At 35.5% G+C, this 24,314-nt stretch overlaps 2 protein-coding genes and 2 pseudogenes across 2 annotated transcripts; 2 read left to right on the top strand and 2 right to left on the bottom strand.

Moving 5' to 3' along the window:
* LOC109125414 (agamous-like MADS-box protein AGL49) lies at nucleotides 70-573 on the top strand. Its single transcript, XM_019227032.1, has one exon. It carries the CDS (start codon nucleotides 70-72, stop codon nucleotides 571-573), a length of 504 nt encoding a protein of 167 aa, XP_019082577.1.
* Nucleotides 1,291-3,201, bottom strand: LOC104704454 (annotated as a pseudogene).
* Nucleotides 6,527-8,332, bottom strand: LOC104700765 (jacalin-related lectin 38-like). Its single transcript, XM_010416338.1, has 2 exons — nucleotides 6,954-8,332; nucleotides 6,527-6,864 (listed from the first exon to the last, which is right to left on the bottom strand). Exons 1-2 carry the CDS (start codon nucleotides 8,319-8,321, stop codon nucleotides 6,628-6,630), a joined length of 1,605 nt encoding a protein of 534 aa, XP_010414640.1. The 5' UTR covers nucleotides 8,322-8,332; the 3' UTR covers nucleotides 6,527-6,627.
* On the top strand, nucleotides 21,913-23,237 carry LOC104704452 (annotated as a pseudogene).

Raw genomic sequence — 24,314 nt, 5'->3', positions numbered from 1 at the left:
ATATTCTCTTGTGATACGATATTATCTGTTTAGGAAATCTCCGCTTGTATAAATACCAATGTGACGTGAATGAATAAACCGACTTTCCAAAGTATCTCAAAGTATTTCAGTTTGTCGTGTGACGAGTTGAGGAACCATCTCGTTAACATTGACTCACACTTACTTGGAATCAAGCCAAAAAAGATTAATTTATTAAGAAGAGGAAACTCGAAGAAACCGAATCCTAAGGAGGCAGAAGAAGATGATCATCCTAGGGTTTCAAACAACACCACCATCTCAAACTGCAATGTGGCTTCGTTGGGAGATCGATTAGGTTTTGACGAGTTGGGTTTTCGTGGCTCTCACGAAACTGTTTCCAGTTTGGGATCTAGCCCTGCTTCTAAGGTTTATACTGTTTCCGATTCTTCTGTGCTCAATCCTCTCACGTTAGGGCTTTATGGCAGCGACTATTTTCCGGTAGTTCCAATGCCGCTAGCCACAGATAATTTTGGGTTTTGTGCCAACGAAGGTGCTTGGGATCTTTGTCGGTTGGATTTGGAGATTCCTCCAACACTATTTCCTGTCTCCAATTGATCACTTCTGGGAGCTATTGATGATTCAGGGTCCATCTTCTAGATTATGATGATTTTGATGGCATGATCACTAAATCTCAACTAGGGTTTGAACACAATGTAATCTACCTCTATGTATATGTTTCTGAACTTTTTAGTATCTGAACTTTTTGTTTGTTTTGCTCCAACTCAAACCCATGTTTTTCTCTTCTGTTTATTATTTGATGAATCAAATCCCCCTCGATTACTATATATGTCATCTCTTAGACTCTTACTTATCTCTGCAATTGCTTCTTTAACCTTAATTATCACAATGTATCACTAACGTAACATTCGTCAGGTTATGCATATTACCTAAAAATAGTCTTATCAGACTTCCCTGAAAAGATTAATATACCTTATACTTGAGATATTATACCGGATTTTCTAATCCTAATTAACAAGTGCAGCATCAGCCATCAGGGTCTAGCTTATCCACCACGAAGATATCCTCTAACATATGATAATATTGCTCTCAATCTACAAACACAGAATTGGAGAAGCGAGAGAGATGCTTCCTATAACTTGTTTATTTTATTTTCAGCAACATAAGTTTTGTAATATCGATTGGTTAATTTCAGAAGTCCAAAAAGGTATTTCAACTTATAACATTTGTTTCAGACATCATTTTTTTATATAGTAAAGATAAAACAATTTTTTTTAGTTCAAATAACTTACTAGGCTCCCATCTCACACATCATTATTCATCTTGAAAATGAAAAATCTTGGGAAAGGGGGAGAGGTGGATGCCCAGAGCAGTGAGGTGGACATGAGAGCTTCTTCCATAAAATCCGATGATCTTCGAGCCTTGTCCTCCTCCAAGCACAAAAGACTTACCCTCTAATAATCCTAACAGTAGCGACGTTTTGCCCTTATGAAACTGGAACACGATGGAGGTGATGTGACTCTCAGTGTAAGTCCCCTCGACGGCTTCAATGTAGTCATCGTCGGCAACTATAATCTTTATAAAAGCCATAAATATATATATATATATATATATATAGTTATATATATAAAGTAATGAAGCTATAAAGTTGGAAAAGTAAACCAAGTAATTAATGCAACTATAATCTGTATAAAAATTCATAAAACAATTCTCTAGACATCTTGCTGTTAAAATCGTATTTGTAAACTATTTTCCTCCGATCAACTTCCAATCATTGTGTTATACTCAAATATACGAGTGGTTGACAAAAAAAAAACTTATAAAGTATATATATATATATATATATAAAACAATTAAGTTAGAAAAATAAATTTACAAAAAATTTCACTGCACTAGTCTTGGTCGCACGAATCCCCATGAGCTGCTCCGACTATAACTACGTTACCCTTGCAGTAATAAAACGTGACAAAGATGACGCCAAAATCAATAAAATCTACAATTATCTTCTTCACATTGTTGAAGAAGCCATCGTCCCACTCGTCTCGTCCAACTCCAACGCTCACTTGTACTCCTCTCAGGAGCGTGAAGCGGGATTCAACCTTCTGTTGTTGGGTTATACCCCTACCGCTCATCTTGAATGTAGGAGCTTGGACCAAACTTGGAAAATAGGTACAGTGAAGAGAACAATCATACTCAACCAAATCTTTTATTTCAATTTCATGGAACTTATCTCCCTTGGAAATAAAAATATAAGGTTTTCGCTCCTCCTTGTTATAACAACATATTACAAGACTCATGATACTTTATCTTCATCGACAAAGTAACTTAGCGGGTAGTTGCTGACTCCTAAATTCGAACATTCAGGAACTAACACACTCATCACATTCACCCACTCTACAGCTTCTCCATCCTCATTTTTAATATTTTCCTTTGTCACCCAAATCTCAATATTCCTTTTATGGTACTCTTTCTCTAAATACGAAAATCGATCATCCCTAAATACCGCAAGTAATCTAGCATGAAATGGATTCACAGTTTTGGTAGGCAATATACAATAGGGTTTAAATTTCTCCGTAGAAAAATCGAAGCTTTGAATAAAATGCTCACGAGACTCATGAAAAATAGCAACCCAATATAAAGTTCCATTCAATGATACACTATTGAGCGAACTATATATATACCAATTCTCGAATGCAAACTCGTACGATTTCCATTCACTGGATCCAAATTCGGTGACTGTAGCTTTCACGGACGTTGTGTTTGTATCATGGTGGTAATTTGACGTAAAGATTTTGTAGTGCTTGCCAGGTCTACTATTGTCGTATCCAATCCCACTGAAAGCATGAAATCGTTCATTGGATCTAATCCATCTAATCTGTCTTAACCATGGGTTGCAAATCCCGATCCCTTTAAACGTAAAGTAAGTAAACAACCGTTGCAATATTCGACGTTCATGGGCGTTGAAAATGCATCAGCAGGAATATGTGAGGGTAAATCATACACCTCTATTGATGGACAGTCAAGATTAACGTCCACAGAACAAATCTTTGACCCGGCAAACAATATGAATTGTGGAAGAACCAAATCATTGTTGAAGAACTTCCGTTCCTTGAAAAGAGTGTTCCATCTTTTGCAAACAGAACTAAATCGAGCGAGAGTTTTTGTTTGAAAGCGAGAGACTATCTCTTCCTTCAATTCATGTGGAAGTGTCTCAGCTGGTTTCATTATATTCTGTTTAAAAAAAAATTATATAGTACAATAAGATTATATATAGATGGATATGTCAGGATCTGTATCACATAACTATAAGGAATAGGTGAATAAAGGTATATATTGATAATGAGAATGTTTACACATATTTATACAGATAGATTAGGTAAAACCTAAAGCTGATTAATTACATTAAGACCCTTATACATATCTACTCCTATACACCCCCGCAAGATGGAGGAACTCTTGTGACACCAATCTTGGAACAAGCAGTGAGAAATTGTTGGCAAGGAAGAGGCTTAGTTAAAGCATCATCAAGCTGGTCTTTTGTCGAGACATGAAGGACACGGAGCATGCCATTTTGAATGTGATCTCGTGGGAAGTGATAACCAAGTGCAATATGCTTCATCCTAGAGTGAAAAACGGGATTAGCACAGAGGTAAGTGACGCCAATGTTGTCGCAGTATATGACCGGAGGTGTACGAAGTGTAACACCAAGTTCGGTGAGAAGAGAGCAAAGCCACCGGAGCTCAGAAGTGGTGTTGGCAACAGCCCGATATTCCGCCTCTGTTGATGAGCGAGTAACACCTTGTTGCTTCTGAGAGCTCCATGAGATAGGATTGTGACCAAGATAGATCACATAAGCATTAGTGGAGACATAATCATCGACATCACCAGCCCAATCAGCATCAGAAAAAGCATTGAGAGCCATAGGAGATGGTGCACGAAGGAAAATACCATGAGTGTGCGTTCCTACAAGATAACGAAGTACCCGTTTAGCGGCTTGCCAGTGATCGGTGGTCGGCGCATGCATAAACTGGGAGAGACGGTTGACGGCGTAGGAGATATCGGGTCGAGTAAAGGAGAGATATTGAAGGCTGCCTACAACGGACCGATATTGAGTGGGATCACCGAGGATGTTACCGCCATGTTTAGTGAGTTTGGGAGAGGTTGCGCTTGGCGTTGCTACTGGTTTTGCATTGTGCATGTTGTTCTTCGCTAAAAGGTCAACAATATACTTGCGTTGCATGAAATGAAGTCCTGCTTTGGTTCTCGTAGCTTCAATGCCCGGAAAATATGTGAGATCAGTGGGATCTTTGATGGAGAAGCGATCAGCGAAGGAAACAAGCGTTTGAGCAACAAGGACGGAGTTACTACTGGTGACGAGAATATCATCAACATACACAAGCACATACACAAACGAAGACCCACACTTCTTAACAAACAACGACGTATCGGCATGGGAATTAGTGAAACCAGTTTGAAGAAAATGAGTCTTGAGAGACAAGTACCAGGCACGGGAGGTTGCTTTAGACCATAGATTGGCTTACGGAGACGACAGACGTAATCCGGCTTGTCAGGATCGACAAAACCCTCTAGATGAGCCATTAGATTGGCTTAAGAAGGCATTATTAACGGAATTTTCAGTATGTCTTGTGAAATATATATTAAAAATAATTAATACATATATTCTAAAAAACAACGGAATTTTCTTATAAGTGTTTATGCGTTATGAAACCCATATTTCTAAATCTATTTTCCGAATTGATTTTTTAGACCCGTACTCACATCCACCCGCAACCTTTGATTATACTAAAAGGCTTAAAAGTGAATAATAATTAACAATGCTATGCAACATTTGTTCTTAAAAAAGGGGTAATAATATATCCCAACAAAATGTTTTTCAATTTCATTACATCCCCAATTGTTTTTTAATTACGAAAGGAAAGTTTTCTAAAATAATCAATGTTCATCTGCCATTGATTGATGTTCCAGGTCAAGTTTATTTTTTTTTTTAATTCAAATAATTACCAAATTTGTTTTAGTATGATATATAGGAAGCGATATAGACCCAAGTATATAACCATTTAATTTAATGTGCCGCCCATTAAGATTACATTCGTTTAGAATTCTAATTTCGCCTTTGTTAATGATTTAGTCATTTTTGTTCTTGATTTCAGTTAAGTGTCTCCATTGTTAATGATTCAGTGGCAATTTGGGTAATTTTAGATCAGTAATTTTGGACATCCTCTAAAATGTACTTCTCTAAGAATGATTTAAACAAAAAAAGTTATTCAGAGTCGTCGCGATCCAAGAAGTTGTTGACTCGCATGATCACACTTGACGTCATTAGAAAAACCAATCTTTTTATGAGCAAGATCATACTCAACCCACACGTTTTGTTGATGATGGTTCCCTATTATAAACGCTTAAATACCCGCAGGCTCCGAGTTGGCGATTGTGAAGCAATACTTCTTCGATCCGGAGCCGGGTACCGGGTACCGGGTACAACAGGTTCTTACCCGACACGGTCAGCGAATGTGAAGCAATACTTCTTCGATCCGGATCCGGGTACCGGGTACCGGGTACAACATAAAGATTAAAATATGAATTAAGAATAAAGATTATCTTATGAATATACCTTGTGATTAAGCCATTGCTATGGCTTGACATCTCTACGGAATGCGTAGGATACAGCCATGAGCCATGTCTAGGTTTGTGGTAATTTTAGAGAGTTGTGTGTTTGATGAGTTAGACAAAAAATGGTTGAACTCTGTTTATAGAGAAGTACGAATGTTAGGGCTGCTTAGAAAATGTTAAACAATTTTGGAATATATTGATTAACATTAACTTTTGACTGTGGATATTTTGTATATTAATCAAATTAAATAGATATGATTGCAAAAAATTAGTGATTCCGTATATTTATAGTTTTGATTTTAGGAATGTTTAGTAATGTATGGAATATATTCAAATATCGTAACTAACAAAAACTAAAGTATATTTCTGTATTTGTTTGGTCTTCTGATCTGTTAACAATGGTTTTGGGTTTTAAATACCCACTAACTTATTTAATTTTGATGCAGATTAGCGGATAAGGAGATGATGAGGATCCGATTACCTATTCGGATGGGTTTGATAGACACGCGGATCCTGCTCTATTAGTTGTTTTTTTCTAGACAAAATTACCCCCAACGATTTCAATAATTCTCTCTTTTATGCTAAATTGAGTGGCATTTTTGGAAATTTTGTGCAATTTTCAATTTTGTATTTCTCTTTTAATAATATTAAGATTCAATAATAAAAATAATATATATATATATATATATTAAAAAAAAATTTGAAATACTTTAAAACAGGATAATCGATGACAATGCTCTAACATATATGATAGTATTGCTCTCCATCTACAAACACGAGAGATGCTTCCTAAAACTTGTTTATTTTATTTTCAGCACATAAATTTTGCAATTTCGATTGGTTAATATCTTTGTTGTAGTTTTCGACAATCTCAAAAGTCCAAAAAAGTATTTCAACTTATAAGATTTAGTTTGAGACATCAATTTTTTATATAGTAAATATAAAAATATATATTGTTAGTTTGAATAAATTACTAGGCTCCCATCTTACACATCATTATTCATCTTGAAAATGAAAAATCTAGGGAGAGGGGGAGAGATGGACGCCCAGAGCAGTGAGATGAACATCAGAACTTCTTCCGTAAAACCCGATGATCTTCGAGCCTCGTCCTCCTCCAAGCACAAAGGGCATACCCTCTAATACTCCTAACAGTTGCGTGTTACGGCCCTTGTGCGACCGGAACGTGATGGAGGTGATGTGACTCTCAGTGTAGGTCCCCTCGATGGCTTCAATATAGTCATCGTCATTAACTGTAAACTTTATTTAAAAAAAAATTATATATATATATATATACATGGAAATAAAACTATAAAGTTAGAAAAATAAAATAAAACAAGAAATGTCACCCCGTAAGTTATTCTCGAATCCCCATGAGCTGCTCCAGCTACAACTACGTAATCCTTGCAGCAGTAAGACTTGACAAAGATGATGCCATAATTATTAAAATTTACAAGTATTGTCTTCACATTTTCGAAGAAGCCATTGTCCCACTCGTCTCCTCCAACGCTCACTTGTACTCCCCTGGGGCGTGCGAAGCGGGATTCAACCTCCTGCTGTGTGATTATACCCCTACCACTCATCTTGAACGTAGGGACTTGGACCAAACTGGAAAAATAGGTACGGTGACGAGCACAATATCGACCACTTGGTTCAACGAAATCTTTAATTTCAATTTCATGGAACTTATCTCCCTTGGCGATATAAATATAAGCTTTTCCCTCCTTGTTATAACAACATATTACAAGACTCATCAAACTTTTATAATCCTCATTGACGAAGTAACTTGGCGGGTAGGAGCTGGAGCTGAATCGTAAACTCGACCATTCAGGAACTGACACACTCATCAGATTCACCCACTCTACAGCTTCTCCATCCCCATTTTTAATATTTTCTTTTGTCACCCAAATTTCAATATTCCTTTTGTAGCAATCTTGCTCTAAAAATGAAAACTGATCTTCCCTAAATACCGAAAGTGATCTAGCATCGGATGGGTTAGCGTTTTTAGTAGGCAGGATACAATAGGGTTTAAATCTCTCCGTAGAAAAGTCAAAACTTTGAATAAAATACTCATGAGACTCATGATTAATAGCAACCCAATATAAAGTTCCATTCAATGATACACTATAGAACGGCATACTTATATCCCAATCCTCGAATGCATTAATCTCGAACGATTTCCATTCATTGGATCCAAACTCGGCGACTATACCTTCCAGAGATGTTTTGTCTACAGAATAGTGGTAATCAGACCTAAAGATCTTGTAGTGCTTGTCAGCTCTACTATTTTCGTATCCCATCCCACTGAAATCTCGTGGTGCTTTCCAGTTTGAAACATTGGATCTAATCCATCTAATCTGTCCTAACCATGGGTTGTAAATCCCGAAACCTTTATTCGTAACATAAGATAATAACCCGTCGCAGTATTCGACGTGCATAATCATTGTTGAAAATACATACGAGGGAATATCTGAGGGTAAATTATACACCTCTATAGATGGACCGTCAAGATTAACGTCCACGGAACAAATCTTGGGCCCGGAAAACAAGATGAATTGTGGACGGGCGAGACCCAAATAATTGTTGAAGAACCTCCGTTCCTTGAAAAGATTGTTCCATCTTTTGCAAACAGAACTAAATCGAGCGCGAATTTTTATTGGAAGGTAAGAGAGTATCTCTTCCTCCAATTCATGTGGAAGTGTCTCAGCTGGTTGCATTACTATATACTCTGTTTATGGATGAGGTTTATGATTTAAAAAAAAATGTTATATTACAATAAGATTTTATATATATAGATGGATATGTCAAGATGTGTATCACAGAAATTTAATATTTACATATACTAGTAATATTACTAAAAGAAAATAATAGGTGGAAAAAAAAAGAAATGTACTTTTGTCCAAAAATGATTATAATAAGAAGAAAGAATATATAAAAATGAAATGACTATAGATATGAGACAATTAATATTCATTGTAAAAAGAAAATATAAAGAAAATAACTTTGTTTTAGATTGGATGTGAATTGACTAGATTTGTAGCATAAAAATAATAAGTATACCACAATTTAGATAAATAATAAATTATGGCAAATAATATCCCTCTTTAAAACATGTTTAATTTGATAAATAAATATAATTTTTTAGAAAAGTCTCTTTTTGAAAATGTCCATTTTAAAAATTACAAGTATTAAATTTGAAAATTTAATAAAATTTAATAAGATTTATAAGGTATTTATGGATGATAACTATTACTCGAAACAAAGGATTTATGGGATCCCTGTTTGTGTTGTCACATATATCGTTAAGGATAATCACATATTTACTAATTACAGTTTCAGGAAGTTCAGCTTGGATGAATCCCTGTTTGTGTTGTCATCATCTTTAAGATTCTATGCTTCTCCGAACTCTGTCCAAAATTTTGCAAGTTAGTTTGCTAAACATATTTTCATGTAAACTACTGTGAAACACATACCCATGCTAGTGAATCAACTTCCTTTCTGTTTCATGTTTCTTGGTGTAGAACTAAGAGAGTTGCTCTGATCTGATTAGTTGTTCTTGAAACTCCAATTATTGTCACTCATGCATAGTTGTTGGTGTCAATGATTTGAATCACACTAAAGAGAGTTTCAGGAATTTGTTTATATCTATGAACTCTTGTACATCTTGGTTTCATGGATTCTTGGCTTTCATTTTCTAGCTCTAAACTTAAAGCAAGATCTTCCCATGTTTCATAGCTTAACTTTAATTTGTCTACCTGATGAGGATAATAAGAACGAGAGCTAAGTTAAGTGCGTATCAGTTATGATGTTTGGAGATGTGGAAAAACATGAAACCAGAAGTCATATAAGCTTCATATTTTCACTTTTTCTTTCTTCATATTTTTGTACTAAGCTCCATGAAATTCATGAAATTTATGTAATAATATGTTAATATAATGTTATTTGGTCAACATATATACTGCTATCTTATAATGTCACACCCATCCCCATTAAATTATTTCTGATCGTGCCATTATTCAACTGATAGCTATTATTATTTCTGCTTAACCTCTTATTTCTTGTCTCTTAGTAACATTTTCTTCTAGATCGAAGTTTTAAACTTTTGACAAGAGAAGTTTGTTGTTTACCGATTAAAGACATGCAAGAAAGATCTAGATTGGTGTATATTTAATTCCCGGTTCAACTTCTTTTGCTATACTGTATATTGGTCTTTTGTCAACAATTTATATTTAAACCAGCCAATTAAACTTAGAAAAGGTCAGCTCATGTCACACAATGATACGACTGCGTTTTAAAGCTGAAAACACGAACAAGTCCAGCATGGCGGTTTTTGAGAAACCAATTAAAAAATTGAAATTTATTTAACTCTTACGCGCCAATCCTCCAAACGCTTTAGCGCAATAAGCCAAAAGTAAAACTATGGTTCGTTAACGTATTACACTATTACGTTTGTATTATCTAAGTGATCTTCACTTTAACAATGATTTTATTTGATGTGAATATATAATAAATGATTTTTGTTAAAATGATATTGTTCAACCATGAATTTTAATAGTTCTTTACATTTAATATTATTGGTTATAAGATTTGTAGATGTATATTAATTTATCTTTTTGTCTATTAAAAATTAATGCTTTTAAATTATGGTAACTTAAAAAAAAATTATCATTAACTCCATTATTATCCAAAATATTATTAGCATGAGGTTTCTAATAAAGTGTATTAAAGTTTTTTCTCAATTAAATATATAAAATTCAGATATCATTATTTTTAATTAAAATTGCATAAAAATTAATAACAAATTATCTAAATTCATCCAAAATCATCTAAAAAAAATTCTATTACACCTCTTAAAGAGACTAGAATATGACAGAAGTACATGTTAGAACACCAAGTATGGAATAAATTTGTGAGTAATATGTCATGCATCATGAAAAATCGGTTTAATTTGGTATTCAAAATTAATTCAATGGTTTGGTTTTAGTTAACCCATAAACTCATTTAAATTCAATCCATTTCAATCCAATCCATTAAACTCGTAAACCAATTTGACTCATTAACCCATTAATACTCAAATTATCAACTCAATAAGTTTTTGGATTGGTTTGATTTGAGTTAATCCATTAATTTGAACCCATTTTGACATCCCTTGTCAAGCTTAATATATTTTTCATTTTTAAGACAATCAAAACTGAATATACCATTACACGTTTCTTGAGCCAACTAAAGAATATAAAAAATTAAAAACAAAAATATTAGATTCAATTGGCAATTACCCTTATCCGAATACAATGCATTCAACTACTAAGACTCTCGAGACATACAATCAAAACAAAAAACACGCTTGATATTGATCTCTTTCACATCTTCCTAAATTTTTTAAAAAAATTTAAATTAACCATGACTTCTTTCATACAATAATTCACTATAATATGTTACTATTCATACTCAGTTTATTGACAGCTTCCATCGTAAAAGACTACTAGACTCTCTATTCCAAATGTGATCGTATTGAAAAATACTGGATATTTTTTTGTCAAATTAAAGAATTGGGAGGGTATTTACGTACACCACCGTGGCTCTCATTGCGGGTTGTTGAATAATGTTTTTTCATACTATGATGAAGATCAGGATTAGATGGATGGAAGTTGGAGACTCAAACTCCAGGTTCTTCCATACTATGATGAAGATCAGGAACACGTCAAATTCCATCAATATGTACTAAGACCTGATGGGAGAGGTTCATCAGTTAGCCGAGACATATTTCTCTTCCATCTTATGCACTCCTAAGGGGGATTTCTGCCCCTTCTTGACAGATTTCTTAGGCAGGCTCATCACGACTAAGTTAAATTCCCCTCATTTATGATTGCCTTCTAGTGAGGTTTCTTCTGGTGAGATAAGGGCAGCCTTGATGTATCTGTTTTTGAATAAAACATCGGGTCCTAATGGCTACTGGTTGATTTTATAGAGATTCCTAGCATGTTCTGGGGCATGAGTTCATTAAGGCAGTGAAAGCTTTTTTTGCATCCTCCTTCTTGTCGTCTTGTGTCAACGCCACTTCTCTGGTTTTGATCTCAAAGCGTAGGGGAGCTGAAGATCTAAGGGATTTCAGACAAAGTGATCTCTCGCATACTTTCAGACAGACTAAAGAAGATCTTTCCTTTTGTTATCTTTCCAAATCAGACCGCTTTTATCAGGGATAGACTACTGATCGAAAATGTTCTTTTAAAATCAGAGGTTTTTCAGGGTTATCACTTGGACTCTCTCTCGCCAAGGATCACCTTAAAAGTGAATATCTCCTAATCATTTAATTCCGTTCGGTGGGATTTTGTTATGTCAGCACTAACTTCGTATGGAGTTCCCGATTTGTTTGTGTAGTGAATTAAAAGTTGCATATGTTCTCCAAGTTTCTCTATTAGCATAAATGGAGTCACGTCGGGGTATTTTAAGGGTAAAACTGGTCTCAGGTTAGGGGATTCTTTGTCTCCAATCCTCTTAGTGATGCTTATGAATGGCCTATCTTTAAAGCTCATTAAAGTGGCTTAGAATGGAATTTTGTTATCATCCAGGTTCTGAGGATTTAGAGCTTACTAATTTATGTTTCACTGATGATTTACTAATATTCTTTGAAGGGTCGGAAGCTTCTCTGGCTGGAGTCTTCACGGTCTTATCATAGTTTGAAAATTCTTTGGCCTCTCAGTTAATATCTCAAAAACCTCCATGTTTTCCTCTGGCTTAAGTAAGGATACATTGGATCGTATGAGAACAAAATTTCCACTTCCAATTGCCTCTCTGCCTGTTCGATATCTAGGGCTCCCTCTCTTTTCTAGAAAGCTGACAATAAAGGATTGTGACCCATTAATCTCAAAGATTAGGGTAAAGATGAACTCCTGGCTTCATCGCCATTTGAGCTTAGCGGGTAGGCTGCAGATGCTATCTACAATCATTTCAGGTATAGTAGGATTCTGGACTAGTGCTTTCCTCCTTCCTAAGAAGGTCATTAAGCGCGTAAATAGTCTTTTCAGCTCCTTTTGATGGAATGGGTGTCTGGATAAGCCCTCAGGGGCAAAAGTTGCATAGGAGAATTTATGTTATCCTAAGAGGGAAGGTGGCCTCGGTTTGCAATCATGGTCATCTTGGAATGAAACTTGTGCTCTGAAGCTTATCTGGATGCTCTACTTCAGAGCAGGTTCTATTTGGGTGGCTTGAGTTCGGAGGAAATACCTATCTTCTGCAAGTCTTTGGGCGCTAAATGAAAACTCCTCTATGGTCACAAAGCTATAAAATTCCTCAAAATTAAGGTGGGTACAGGGGAGGATACTTTTTTCTGGTGGGATCCTTGGACACCTTTTGGCTCTCTTCTTCATTTTCTTAAGTCTGATGCTCCACATCGACTTGGAATACCCTTGTCTCCATTGGTTTTAGACTACAAAATGGGTGCAGCTTGGAACCTTCCCTCTGCAAGATCAGAATCATTTCTTGAAGTCCTCAGCTTCATCACTACTTGATATGTTACGGTTTTGACTCACTTTGACCCCGTTTATTTGATAGTTTTGTAGTTGTTTGAGTCCTTTTCAGGTTATAATACGAGGCTAGGAAGCTAAAAGCAAGGATTGGAACAGCAGGAGCAATCGGAGCAGAAAGGAGTTGAATTGGAGCAGAAAAGCTGATTTTAGACCCAGGAGCACATGCTCCCGATTTCCGAGCACATGCTCCCAACTCTACGGTTTCATGACGACACGTGGCAAGCATCTAGGCGCCGATTCCCTGCCTAATTCCCCTTATTTTAGGCGATCCTTTGTGAGAGAAAGAGGGCTGAGATCGCTTTTTAATAGGAAGATTTGAATTTGGATTCTTTCCTTATTTTTCTCTACTTGTATGCTATTTAACCTAGGGTTTTTAGGGGAGAGAATATACTTTTTCTTTTGGGTTTTTGAGCGACGTTTTTGGTGAGAGGGAGAAGAGCGGCTACCTTGTGAAGCATTCTCTGAACCCTTTTTATTTTTATGTCATTGAATTTCTCATCTTTTGCTATGATTCATTTCTCTATGTCTGAGTAGTTTTCTTTGCTAGATTAGGGGTTTCAAAAGGGGTTTCATGGGTTAGCAACAGAACACAAATAGGGCTTTATATAATCGATTGTCTTCACTATTGTTAGACTTAATGCTTAGGTTGATTTGATCACCCAATCTATGATTCTAGGTTTATCTATTCATCAAAAGTGTAATAGGTTGCTAGAAAAGACATTAGTGGGCAAATTATCCTAGACCTGCGAAAGTTGATGTGTAAGTGATTTGTGAACTTATCATTCCTGTTCTTTAATGCTTGTCTGCGATTCTGGGCTCAAACGACAGTTTAGGGTTTATGGACCGCCGAGCATGTGCTCCGGATGTCTGAGCACGTGCTCCGCGTTTCCGCACAGAATCGATCAGATAGAGTTATTGATACCACGACAGTGGATCAGTTTATATTTATGTTTGAGTTCTAGACTGGTACTTAATCTATGCCCTGAATAGTTGTTTAGTTGCTATCTCTGAAATTCCCGAGAATTACCCCTGATCTAGTGTTTTGCTTATTGCCTTTTTATACCGTTTTAATCGCGTTACTGTTACCAAACAAACCCAACTTTGAATTGTCTTAGCTTGAAATTGAACCAATAGAACCATAGAGTAAAACTTGGTCTTCGTGGGATTCGACCCCTAAGTACTACTTCTTTGCTGTGCACTTGCAGTAGGAAAATAGGGTTTAAAACTCTGTGTATCACTACTATAACTCCCTCCACACTTAGTGACTCCCCTTCATGGATCATTAACAATATTGAATACAAGTTTTATCACTTTAAAGAAATGTGGAACTTAATGCGTTTGGCAAAAGCACATGTTCCTTGGTTCTCTCTTGTTTGGCATAAAGTAGTTGTGCCTAAACACTTACTGTCAGTTTGGTTGTTTATGCTAAATAGGACTCCCACTTTAGACCGGATGATTCAATGGGGTTTGGATGTGGAACAGCTTTACCTTCTTTGTGGACAACAAAAAAAATCCAGAAACCACTTGTTTTTTTAGTGCAAGTACACCTACGCCATCTTGGTATGCTCTGACTTGTAAAATGGATCTTCCATCTCCTTCTTCGGAATGGGAACTGGTTATCCAATGGCTTCCTTGTTATTATGGGATGAGGTGGACTCTATCTTGGAGGATTGGTTGGAACCCCTAAACTGTTCATGATCATTTACCTCATTGTCATATTGATAGATTTTGGAAGGCTACAGATGTGAACTCAGGTTTGGGCTGGTGGTCATGTAACGCTGAGGATCAGGCCCTCTTATTGGGAGCAAAGTGTCTTCGTCGGAGCCCTTCCCCCCCTTCATTGAGAGTTTGAAGCTTTGTTGTGGGCCATGGAGTGTATTTTTTATGGAGGTTTGACCTGCAAGAGTTTCGAGACATATTGTGCGGAGCTCCTCGCGATGGTGCAGAACCCTGCGATTGGTCGACGTTTTCTAACCTCCTGGATGATTTCAGGTTGCTCAATACTTATTTCCCGCTCTTTACCCTGTCAAGGATTCCATGTGCGTCAAAATCTGAAGGCAGATTGTCTCGCACCATCCGTGAGATCTCTTATGTTAGAAACTTTATTTGTAAACTCTTTTCCTCCGGTTTGGACAACCAACTCTGGAGTTTTCTTTTAATTAATGTTTGGTTGAAAAAAAAATTATTTGTGAGTTAAAATTTAGTCTTTTTTGTTTGGTTCTTGGTCAATTAAGACTATAAATGATTTGTTCCATATTGTAAATAGTTGCATAGTCATGAATGTATATAATTTTCATTATTGTCAAAACCACTACAGGTTTTCTTGTACTTCTTTTGCATGTGAGGTTATAAAAATTCACAAAAATTAAGAAAATAAAATATTTCCGATCATATATTTTATCTTAATCATATCAAATTCTGAATATTTTAATTATATATCTACATATATATATATATATATATTGTATTATTATTATTATTCTTAACATCTAGAAAAATACATTACATGGTGTAAGGGTAATACAAGAAGTTAAACAACCAAGTTGGTGGAACAGAGAAATTGTTATAAACATAATTCATCGTAAGAGCTTTACAGTATAAAACATCACTAGTTGCATTTTTTCTCTATTAACATGCAAAAGGTTGGACATCTAATGATGAAGATCATATAGAGAAGTTAGAAGAGTTTCTAAAATATTGTGATCCTTATCCAATATGTTAATATTTTTTTTAATATGTAAAAAAATTATCTAAATCTCCGAAAAATGAAATATCAGTGATCCTATTATTTTTTAAAAATTGGAATTTTGAAGAACTAAAGATAATAATATATTATTATTGACATTTAATGTATTTTGACACTTTCTAGTTCAAAACATTTACCCCTAATTGTATGACAAACTTTTTCTATTTGTTTCGTCTGCTCATGGAATATTGGATAAGTGGCAATATACACAGCTGCAGTAATATGTTGCAGTACTATCAAAGAACAAGATAGGAACAGCAGCAGAATTGACACGCAAATCACGAAGTAGAACACTCAACCATACCTGTTCACAAGAAGCCAAAGCAAGAGCATGATATTCAGCCACTGCAGAAGAACGAGATATAGTGTGTTGCTTCTTTGAGTGCCAAGAGATTAGAGAATCGCCAATGAACATTGAAAAACCAGTACTGGAACGTCTGCTGTCCAAGCAACCCCCATTATCTGAATCAACAAAACCTTTCTAAGTGAGATCATCACTAGCAGAATAGAAAGTCATTGACCAACAGTTCCTTTAATATACTCCAATACTTGATAAGCAGCTGCCAAATGAGGAGTGCGTGGTGTTGAAGAGTACTGACACAACTTGTTAACCTCAAAAGTGATATATGACAGAGTAATGGTCAAATACATCAATTGTCCAACAATGTGTCTGTATTGTTCTCTATATTCAAGTAATTCTCCTTGTTCTTTGTACATCTTCAGATTAAGAATCATTGGCAAAGAGGCAGGCTTACAACCTAACATACTAGTATGAGATAATAGCTCCAGTGCATACTTAGCTGGCATAGAGAGATGTCAATTGAATTTTGAGCAATTTCCAGGCCTAAAAAATACTTCAGAGGACCCAAATACCTTAACTTGAATAATTGCTTCAATGCCATTGTCAACTTAGTAGCTTCAATATCCGAAGTACTAGCAATAACAATATCATCGACATACACCAAAACTGCAACAAAATCATCAGTACCAACGGGTTTTACAAACAAAGTCTGATCACCATGCCCTTTTCTGAAACCAAGAGCCATCAATGAAACGGAGAATCATTTGTACCACTGTCTAGATGCTTGTTTAAGAACATAAATTGATTTAAGGAGCTTACACACAACATTCTTAAGTAGAGTAATACCTTTTCTGTCAGCATATCCCTCAGGTAGTTTCATATAAATTTCTTCTTCCAATTCTCCATTAAGAAATGCATTTGAAACATAAGGCTATGTAAGCACCCATTTCTTTGAAGCATATACTTTGAGCAACAACTTGATAGTAGCCATTTTAGCAACTGATGAAAACTTTTATGTATAGTCTAACCCCTCCTTCTGAGTAAACCCTTTTGCCACCAACCTTTCCTTATATCGTTCAAGACTGCCATCTTCCAGAAACTTCAATGTGAAAACTCATTTGCATCCTACAGCTTTCTTACAATGAGGTAAAGTAGTAACCATCCAAGTATTTATTGACTCCATTGCACCAATATCTTTATCAACAGCTCCACACCATTCTTTTGATTCTTGTGCCTCAACATAAGTTGTGGGAATAGGAATATTGGTGATATGATTGACATAGGAGTGATGGGAAGGTGAAATGTTTAAATAAGAAAGAGAATCCGAAATGGGATATTGAATATCAGAATTGGCAGAATAACGATGATCGTCTTGTAAATGAGGAGGAGTTTTCTTTTTTCTTTTAGAAATTTGTAGTGAGAGATCAGAAATTTGTGAAAGAGGAGAAATTTGAGAAACTGGAGAAGGACAGAGGGAATAGGAGTGAGATGTATCATTCTCTAGTTCTATAGTCATGGGAAACACATCTTTATGGAAAATAACATTCCTCGAGATGAAAATTTTATTAGTCTCCATGAGTTTTTATCCCTTATAACATGCATGATAACCCAAAAACAAACAAGCTTTAGATCTAGGCATGAACTTGCTTCTCTGTTTTGGTGAAGTAGAACCATAGCACAAGTAACCAAAATTCTTCAATTGATCATAAACAGGAGACTAGCCAGTAAGAACTTCATATGGTGACTTATTTGAGAGAAGATGTGAAGGAGTTCTGTTGATGAGAAAGACATCAGTCAATATAGATTCACCCCAAAACTTCAAAGGAAGCTTCGATTGAAACATGAGTGCACGAGCAACATTGAAAATGTGTTGGTGCTTGCGTTCAACCATAGAGTTCTGTTTTGGTGTCTCTGGACAAGAATGGAAAGACTGAATTCCTTTTTCATGATAGAAACTTGTGAAATTCAATTCAGGTGCATTATCTGATCTAACTGCTTTAACTATGATATTGTTCAGATTCTCAACCATTTTAACAAACCCTGGGAAGAATGTAAGAACCTCTGATTTATTTCTTAGCAAATATACCCATGTTGCTCTTGAATGATCATCCACAATAGTCAGAAAATATTAAAATCCATCTATAGTACCAACTGAAAAAGGTCCCCAAATATCAATGTGTAACCATTCAAAGTTTGAATTACAAATATTATTTGGAGAAGGATAAGATAACTTTCTCTGTTTGGCAAGGTGACAAACATGGCAATAAACTATGCCTTCATTCTTATCTCTAGTAGTGCCTAGAGACTGAGGAATGACATCCAATCTACTGAAAGCAAGGTGTCCTAATCTTCTATGCCACATACTGATGTCTACTACTACGTTGGCTGAGACTTCCAAATCTTCAACGACCAAACACATAAATATTTATCACCTTCCTACCTTTTCCAATTGTCAATTCCTTGGTAAGATCCTGGATTTCACAAGAAGAAGGATCAAATATAACTCGCAAACCAAGAGAACTGATACTGATGAAATTCAAGTGGAATTCTAGAATAAAGAACACATTTTGAAGAGTAATGTGATCGTTAAGCCTAATTGTGCCAACTCCACTGATCTTAACTGTTGAGCCTGTTGGCAAATTCACATAACTCACAATAGAAGTATCCAAAAAGGAGAATAGATTTCTATCATGAGAAACATGATGAGTAGCCCCAGAATCTGTCACCCATGTCTTAGGTGCAACAATGGTCTTAGAAACAGTTAAGATACCAATAAAACAGTAGGTAGAAGGTAAAAAATCAATACCAGTATACTCAGGGTTGGAAGAGGAGCTAGCTTCATGAGATCCCTGAACTGCTTGAGCCTGCAACTGAGAACTAAATAGAGCAATAAATTGTTGAAGCTGATCCTTACTAGGACTTCAAATCATACTTTTCATAGTAGGAGATTCAGAAGGCGACAAGACTGAAGCTGGAGTAGGATTAGCTATAGTCACTTTTCCTGCTACAGGTTGTGGTTTAACAAGTTTGTCAAAACTTTACTCTTTGAGACAAAACCTAGAGGAAAACCATGCTTCTTGTAGCAATGTTTTGCAATATGATCAACACGAATACATAAATAACATATTGATCTGCCTTTATGAGGACCATTCTGAACATAACAAACAGTAGGATCAAGTCCAAAAGAATCCATTTCTGAAATTTGAAAAGCAGAAGGAGCGACATTCAAGTTGGAGAATCCTTTCTCACTATCATCTTGGTTAAGAATCTTAGAAACCTCAACTAAAGTTGCGAGAACCTTCTTCATAATGATCTGTCTATGTATGATAACATAAGATTCATTCAATCCAGCAAGAAACTTGACTATTTTAGCTCTCTCTGCCTTCAATTGCAGATGATCAGTTTTACCACAAATACATGGCTCATCAAGTTCTTATATAGTCTCTAGATTACTCCTAAACGTCTTCAACTTTGTTTAATACGCCATCAAATACATTGAACCTTGACGAAGATCCTGAATCTCTTGAGTGATATTGAATATTCTAGCCAATTTACTCATATGAAAATGACTGTATAAATCACGTCAGATATCAGAAGCATTTTTCAATCGCAGAATGCTCTGATAGAGCTTAGGTGATACAGAGTTCAACAGCCACGATTTCACCAGACTGGTGCAACAAGACCAGGGAGGGAAGCTTGGGTTCGATTCAGCAGGATGAGTTAAGCTACCATAAATAAAACCTAGTTTCCTTTGGGAATCTAATGCAATACGGATAGCAGCATCCCACTCATCATAGTTTTTTCCATCTAAGTGAATAGGAACGAGAATCTAACATGGATGATCAGCGTTATGCATATAAAACGGAGAAGGAGCTGGATCTGAAGATCCCGATGAAACGATGGCTCGCAAAGCTCCAGAAGCTTTAGATCTAGCAATCGGAGGAGAATTCAAAGGAGAATCGTTAACATCAGTGGAGTGAGACGTCTTCCGAGCAGCGAACTTGTTCTTGACTTCGATCGAATGGATCTTCGCATGACACGAGCTGCAACCATGATGAAACGAGATGATCGGAGATCAAAAACGAAGAATCAGTCGGAATCAATGGAGATTTGAGCTTTTGTGCTCTATACCATATCAGATGAGAGAAGACGTTGAGAAAAGTTTGTTATTCTCATTCATTATTCTAAAATAAATTTGTACAAAAATATATATATATATATATATATATATATATATATATAAGTAACTTACTCTAACTAGTAAATACTAAATATACACAATATAATCTCGGTTAAAATAAACTGAGTAAACCAACTAAACCAATTCTCATATCTAATATCTTTATAATGTATATTGCTTATTTGAGCCAGTTTACTTAAAGCCCTGAATTATATTTTAGACTATCAACAATTGGCTTGTTGAATTTTTTTTTCAACAGTTTAATGTCTCCAACAGGGATGTTGAATAAAATGAAAAATCTATGTGGATTAATTTCAGTTGAATGCAAAGGAAGTGGGGTCTTCAGTGATAAGTGTCACCTTGTGATTGGAGAGAGTGGTGAGATAAGTTTTTTTTTTTTTACCGACACTTTTCTTTTTATCTGTTGTTTTCCTATTGGTTATCCAGACTTTGGTGTTTTTTTTATCTCCTCTCAATTATTTATACTCAATTATTTGATTGTAATCAATTTTTTTTTAAAAGAAATTTATACCAAAATTTATAATTTTTTAAAATCTATATATAGAGACTACAAAAACTACATGAATCAAAAACTAGGCAAATGGATTGGTGCTAATGATAACGCCAAACGTTTACAACAAAGTGGCTGATCGGAGAATGATGTATTGGCAAAAGCGCATGAATTATATTCAAGTTCTACAAAAGGCCAATTCAATTTAATGTTAGAATGGCAAGTTGTTCGTGATCAACCACGTTATGGTAGTCAAGTAGGAGGAAACACTGGATCTAGGAGCAGTGGATCGAAGAGATCCCGTGAGAATGATGCAAGTGATTCCAGTTCTGTAGGATCTGTTGCTCGTCCAATGGGGAGAGATGCAGCTAATAAAAAGCGAAAAAGAAAGGTAAGGGCGCAGCTTTGGAAGTAGTCAACGAAGAGTGGAATGAATTCAAACAATTCAAGGCACACGAGTTGGAATGATTGGACAAAACAGCCATGAGGCAAGAGGAGGCAAACCAATTAATGAAAGAAAGAAATGGAAGCTAAGAAGATGAAGATGTATCTAAAGCTAAGTGAAAAGGAGCATCTTGATGACCGAAGTAAAGAGTTGTTGGAGAAGTTGAGTCATGATGTATTTGGAAATTAACTATTCTCAAGTGTCTGGTTGGGTTATGTATCTTCTATCTTAATAATGTGTGCTTGTTTCGATCTGCTTTAATAACGTGTCTATGTCTCTTTGTGTTTTAATAATGTGTGATTGTTTTCTTCTTCTTTAATAATGTGTGTTTGGCTCTTTCTCCGACAATTTAACCCATCACTTTCGACTTTTATCAGAGAATCTAATCCATTTTGTTTATTTCTTCTTTAATAATGTGTATTTGGCTCTTTTTCCGACAATGTAATCTGTGACTTTTGGCTTTTATCAAAAAATCTAATTCATATCTATTAATTAAGTAAATGTAATGTTTGTTTGGAATCCGATTATATCAACCACTCAATTTCTTATAAATGAAACCTCATTATTTCATTTTTGTATACCAATAACACAATCCTCATCTTACTAAAAAAATATCAATAACACAATCCTCAATGGATCCATCTGAATTTCGTTTTGATGTTGAAGCTTACAAACAACAGTCAGAAATTGAAGAGAGATACATCGTGAATCGGTTTAGAGAGCGTCAACACAAAATAGAAGAAGATTATCCAGCTCGTAGCAAGAGAAAATACTTCAAGAGAGATCATGTAGCCGCAAACCAAAGATTGATTGACGACTACTTTGTCAATCAACCTACATATGATGATGCAATGTTTCATCGTCGACTCCGAATGCGAAAACAAGTTTTCCTCCGAATCGTTGGTGACCTATCAAGCAGTGACAACTATTTCAGCCAACGAGTTGACGCAGGCAATAAAGAAGGTATATCCCCTTTAGCAAAATGTCCCACAACTATGCGAATGTTAGCATATGGTATGGCGGCAGACACAGTCGATGAGTACATCAAAATCGGAGGTAGTACAACATTGGAGTGCTTGCGTAGATTTTGTAAAGGAATCATACATTTGTATGAGCAAGTGTATCTCAGAGCTCCAACTCAAGATGACCTCCAAAGAATTTTGCATGTCAACGAGATGCAGGGTTTCCGGGGATGACTGGAAGTATTGATTGCATGCACTGGGAATGGAAAATTGTCCTACGGCGTGGGAAGGTCAATTTACTCGAGGGGTAAGGGAACCACCACTGTTATTCTTGAAGCAGTTGCATCTCATCATCTATGGATATGGCATGCCTTTTTGGGTATCCAGGCACATTGAACGATATCAATGTTCTAGATCGTTCACCAGTGTTCGATGATGTTGAACAAGGAAATACTCCAAAAGTGAACTTCTTTGTGAACCAACGCCCGTATGATATGACATACTATCTACGTGATGGTATCTATCCTTCTTATCCAACTTTTGTCAGATCAATTCATCTTCCTCAAAGTGAACCAGACAAGTTATTTGCACAACACCAAGAAGGATGTTGGAAGGACATCGAACGTGCATTTGGAGTGTTACAAGCTCGATTTAAAATCATTTGCGAACCATCACGTTTGTGGGACATAGCCGATTTAGCTATGATCATGCGGTCTTGTATTATATTACATAATATGATTGTTGAGGATGAGCGAGATACATATGCGTAACATTGGACCGATTATGATCAGTCTGAGGCAAGTGGTTCTAGTACACCACAACCATTTTCTACCGAGGTGCTACCTGCTTTTGCAAATCATGTGCGTGCTAGATGTCAATTACGTGATTCAAATGTCTATCATGAATTGCAAGCAAATCTAGTCAAACACATATGGGCAAAATTCGGGATGTTCCGTGATTAAATAGGTTTTTAAATTTCTGTGTGTGATTTAAGTTAAGATGATTATACTAATTAAGTAATGTATGTTTTATTATTTGTATTGTGTATTTGTATTTTCCGAATTTCAATTAATTTTAATTATTACTATAAATGTGTTGTTATCAAATTAAGTAAAAATAAATATATAAAGTGAAAATAGTGGGGTAAGATGTTGAATTTTATTAAACAAAACTATTGGAGAGATTAAAATTGATTTGAGTGTTGAATGATTAGGTGAAAGAAAGAGAAAATGATGTGGAATATTAAGGGTATGAATGGTGAGACGGATATTAAGCAGTTCATGGTGTGGGACAGATGGACTGCATTTCACTTCCCATTCACAAAAAAAAATTATCATTTACAGTTGTGGTCCAACCGTCAAAGTTCTGCAACTAAAAAGAAAAATATTTTATGGTCATGTTTTTACCCAGATAAGCAGAGCAGACCGAACACCACCATAACAGGGTGTTTCAATAAACATTCATGAACATTAGTTTTGGAAAAAAACCAGAAACCAAATATATTAAAATTTTAATTTGTCAAAAAATATGATAAATATAAAAAATATGTGTTGAGCTATTTATCAATGATGTTTCATTATTTGGATATAACATGATTCTATGCATGATTTAAAGAAAAAAAAACTAAAAGATTATTTTATTTTTATCATATATATTATCAACATTACTTGACTCATTTTATCATTTTAAGTTAATAATTTTTATAGCCTATTTAAAATATAATTTAAACTATAAGAATCAAAATAAAACAATTTAAATTTATATAATATTTAAATCTATTTGATCTATTTTTGTTCTGTTTGACCTGCTTTTATTCTGTTTGATCCGATTGATATACTCTGCTTGGTATGCTTTCTTTATTCGAAGCCTAAAAGTTGAGGCGGAGGATGTTGAAAAAAAACCGTCTTAGGGAGGTCTCTCAGTCTCAGATGTGTGTGTCTGAGGATCACGCGGCGTAGTCGAGCGTTGAAATTTCTTTAACGCGGAAATGTTAGTTTTTTTTTCTCTGCATTTTCTTGCATCAACGCGGATTTTTTTTT

Source organism: Camelina sativa, chromosome 7 (genome assembly GCF_000633955.1).
Source record: "Camelina sativa cultivar DH55 chromosome 7, Cs, whole genome shotgun sequence".
Lineage (NCBI taxonomy): Eukaryota > Viridiplantae > Streptophyta > Magnoliopsida > Brassicales > Brassicaceae > Camelina > Camelina sativa.
The sequence above is the reverse complement of the archived record's forward strand: the minus strand, read 5'-3'. Positions and strand labels throughout refer to the sequence as shown.

Excerpts from the sequence above, each read along its gene's own strand:
- LOC109125414 (XM_019227032.1), top strand. The coding sequence starts at position 70 with ATGAATAAACCGACTTTCCAAAGTATCTCAAAGTATTTCAGTTTGTCG.
- LOC104700765 (XM_010416338.1), bottom strand. The coding sequence starts at position 8,321 with ATGCAACCAGCTGAGACACTTCCACATGAATTGGAGGAAGAGATACTC. Across the intron at positions 6,865-6,953 it reads ATTCGAGAATAACTTACGGG|TTTACAGTTAATGACGATGA; the intron begins GTGACATTTCTT and ends TTTTAAATAAAG.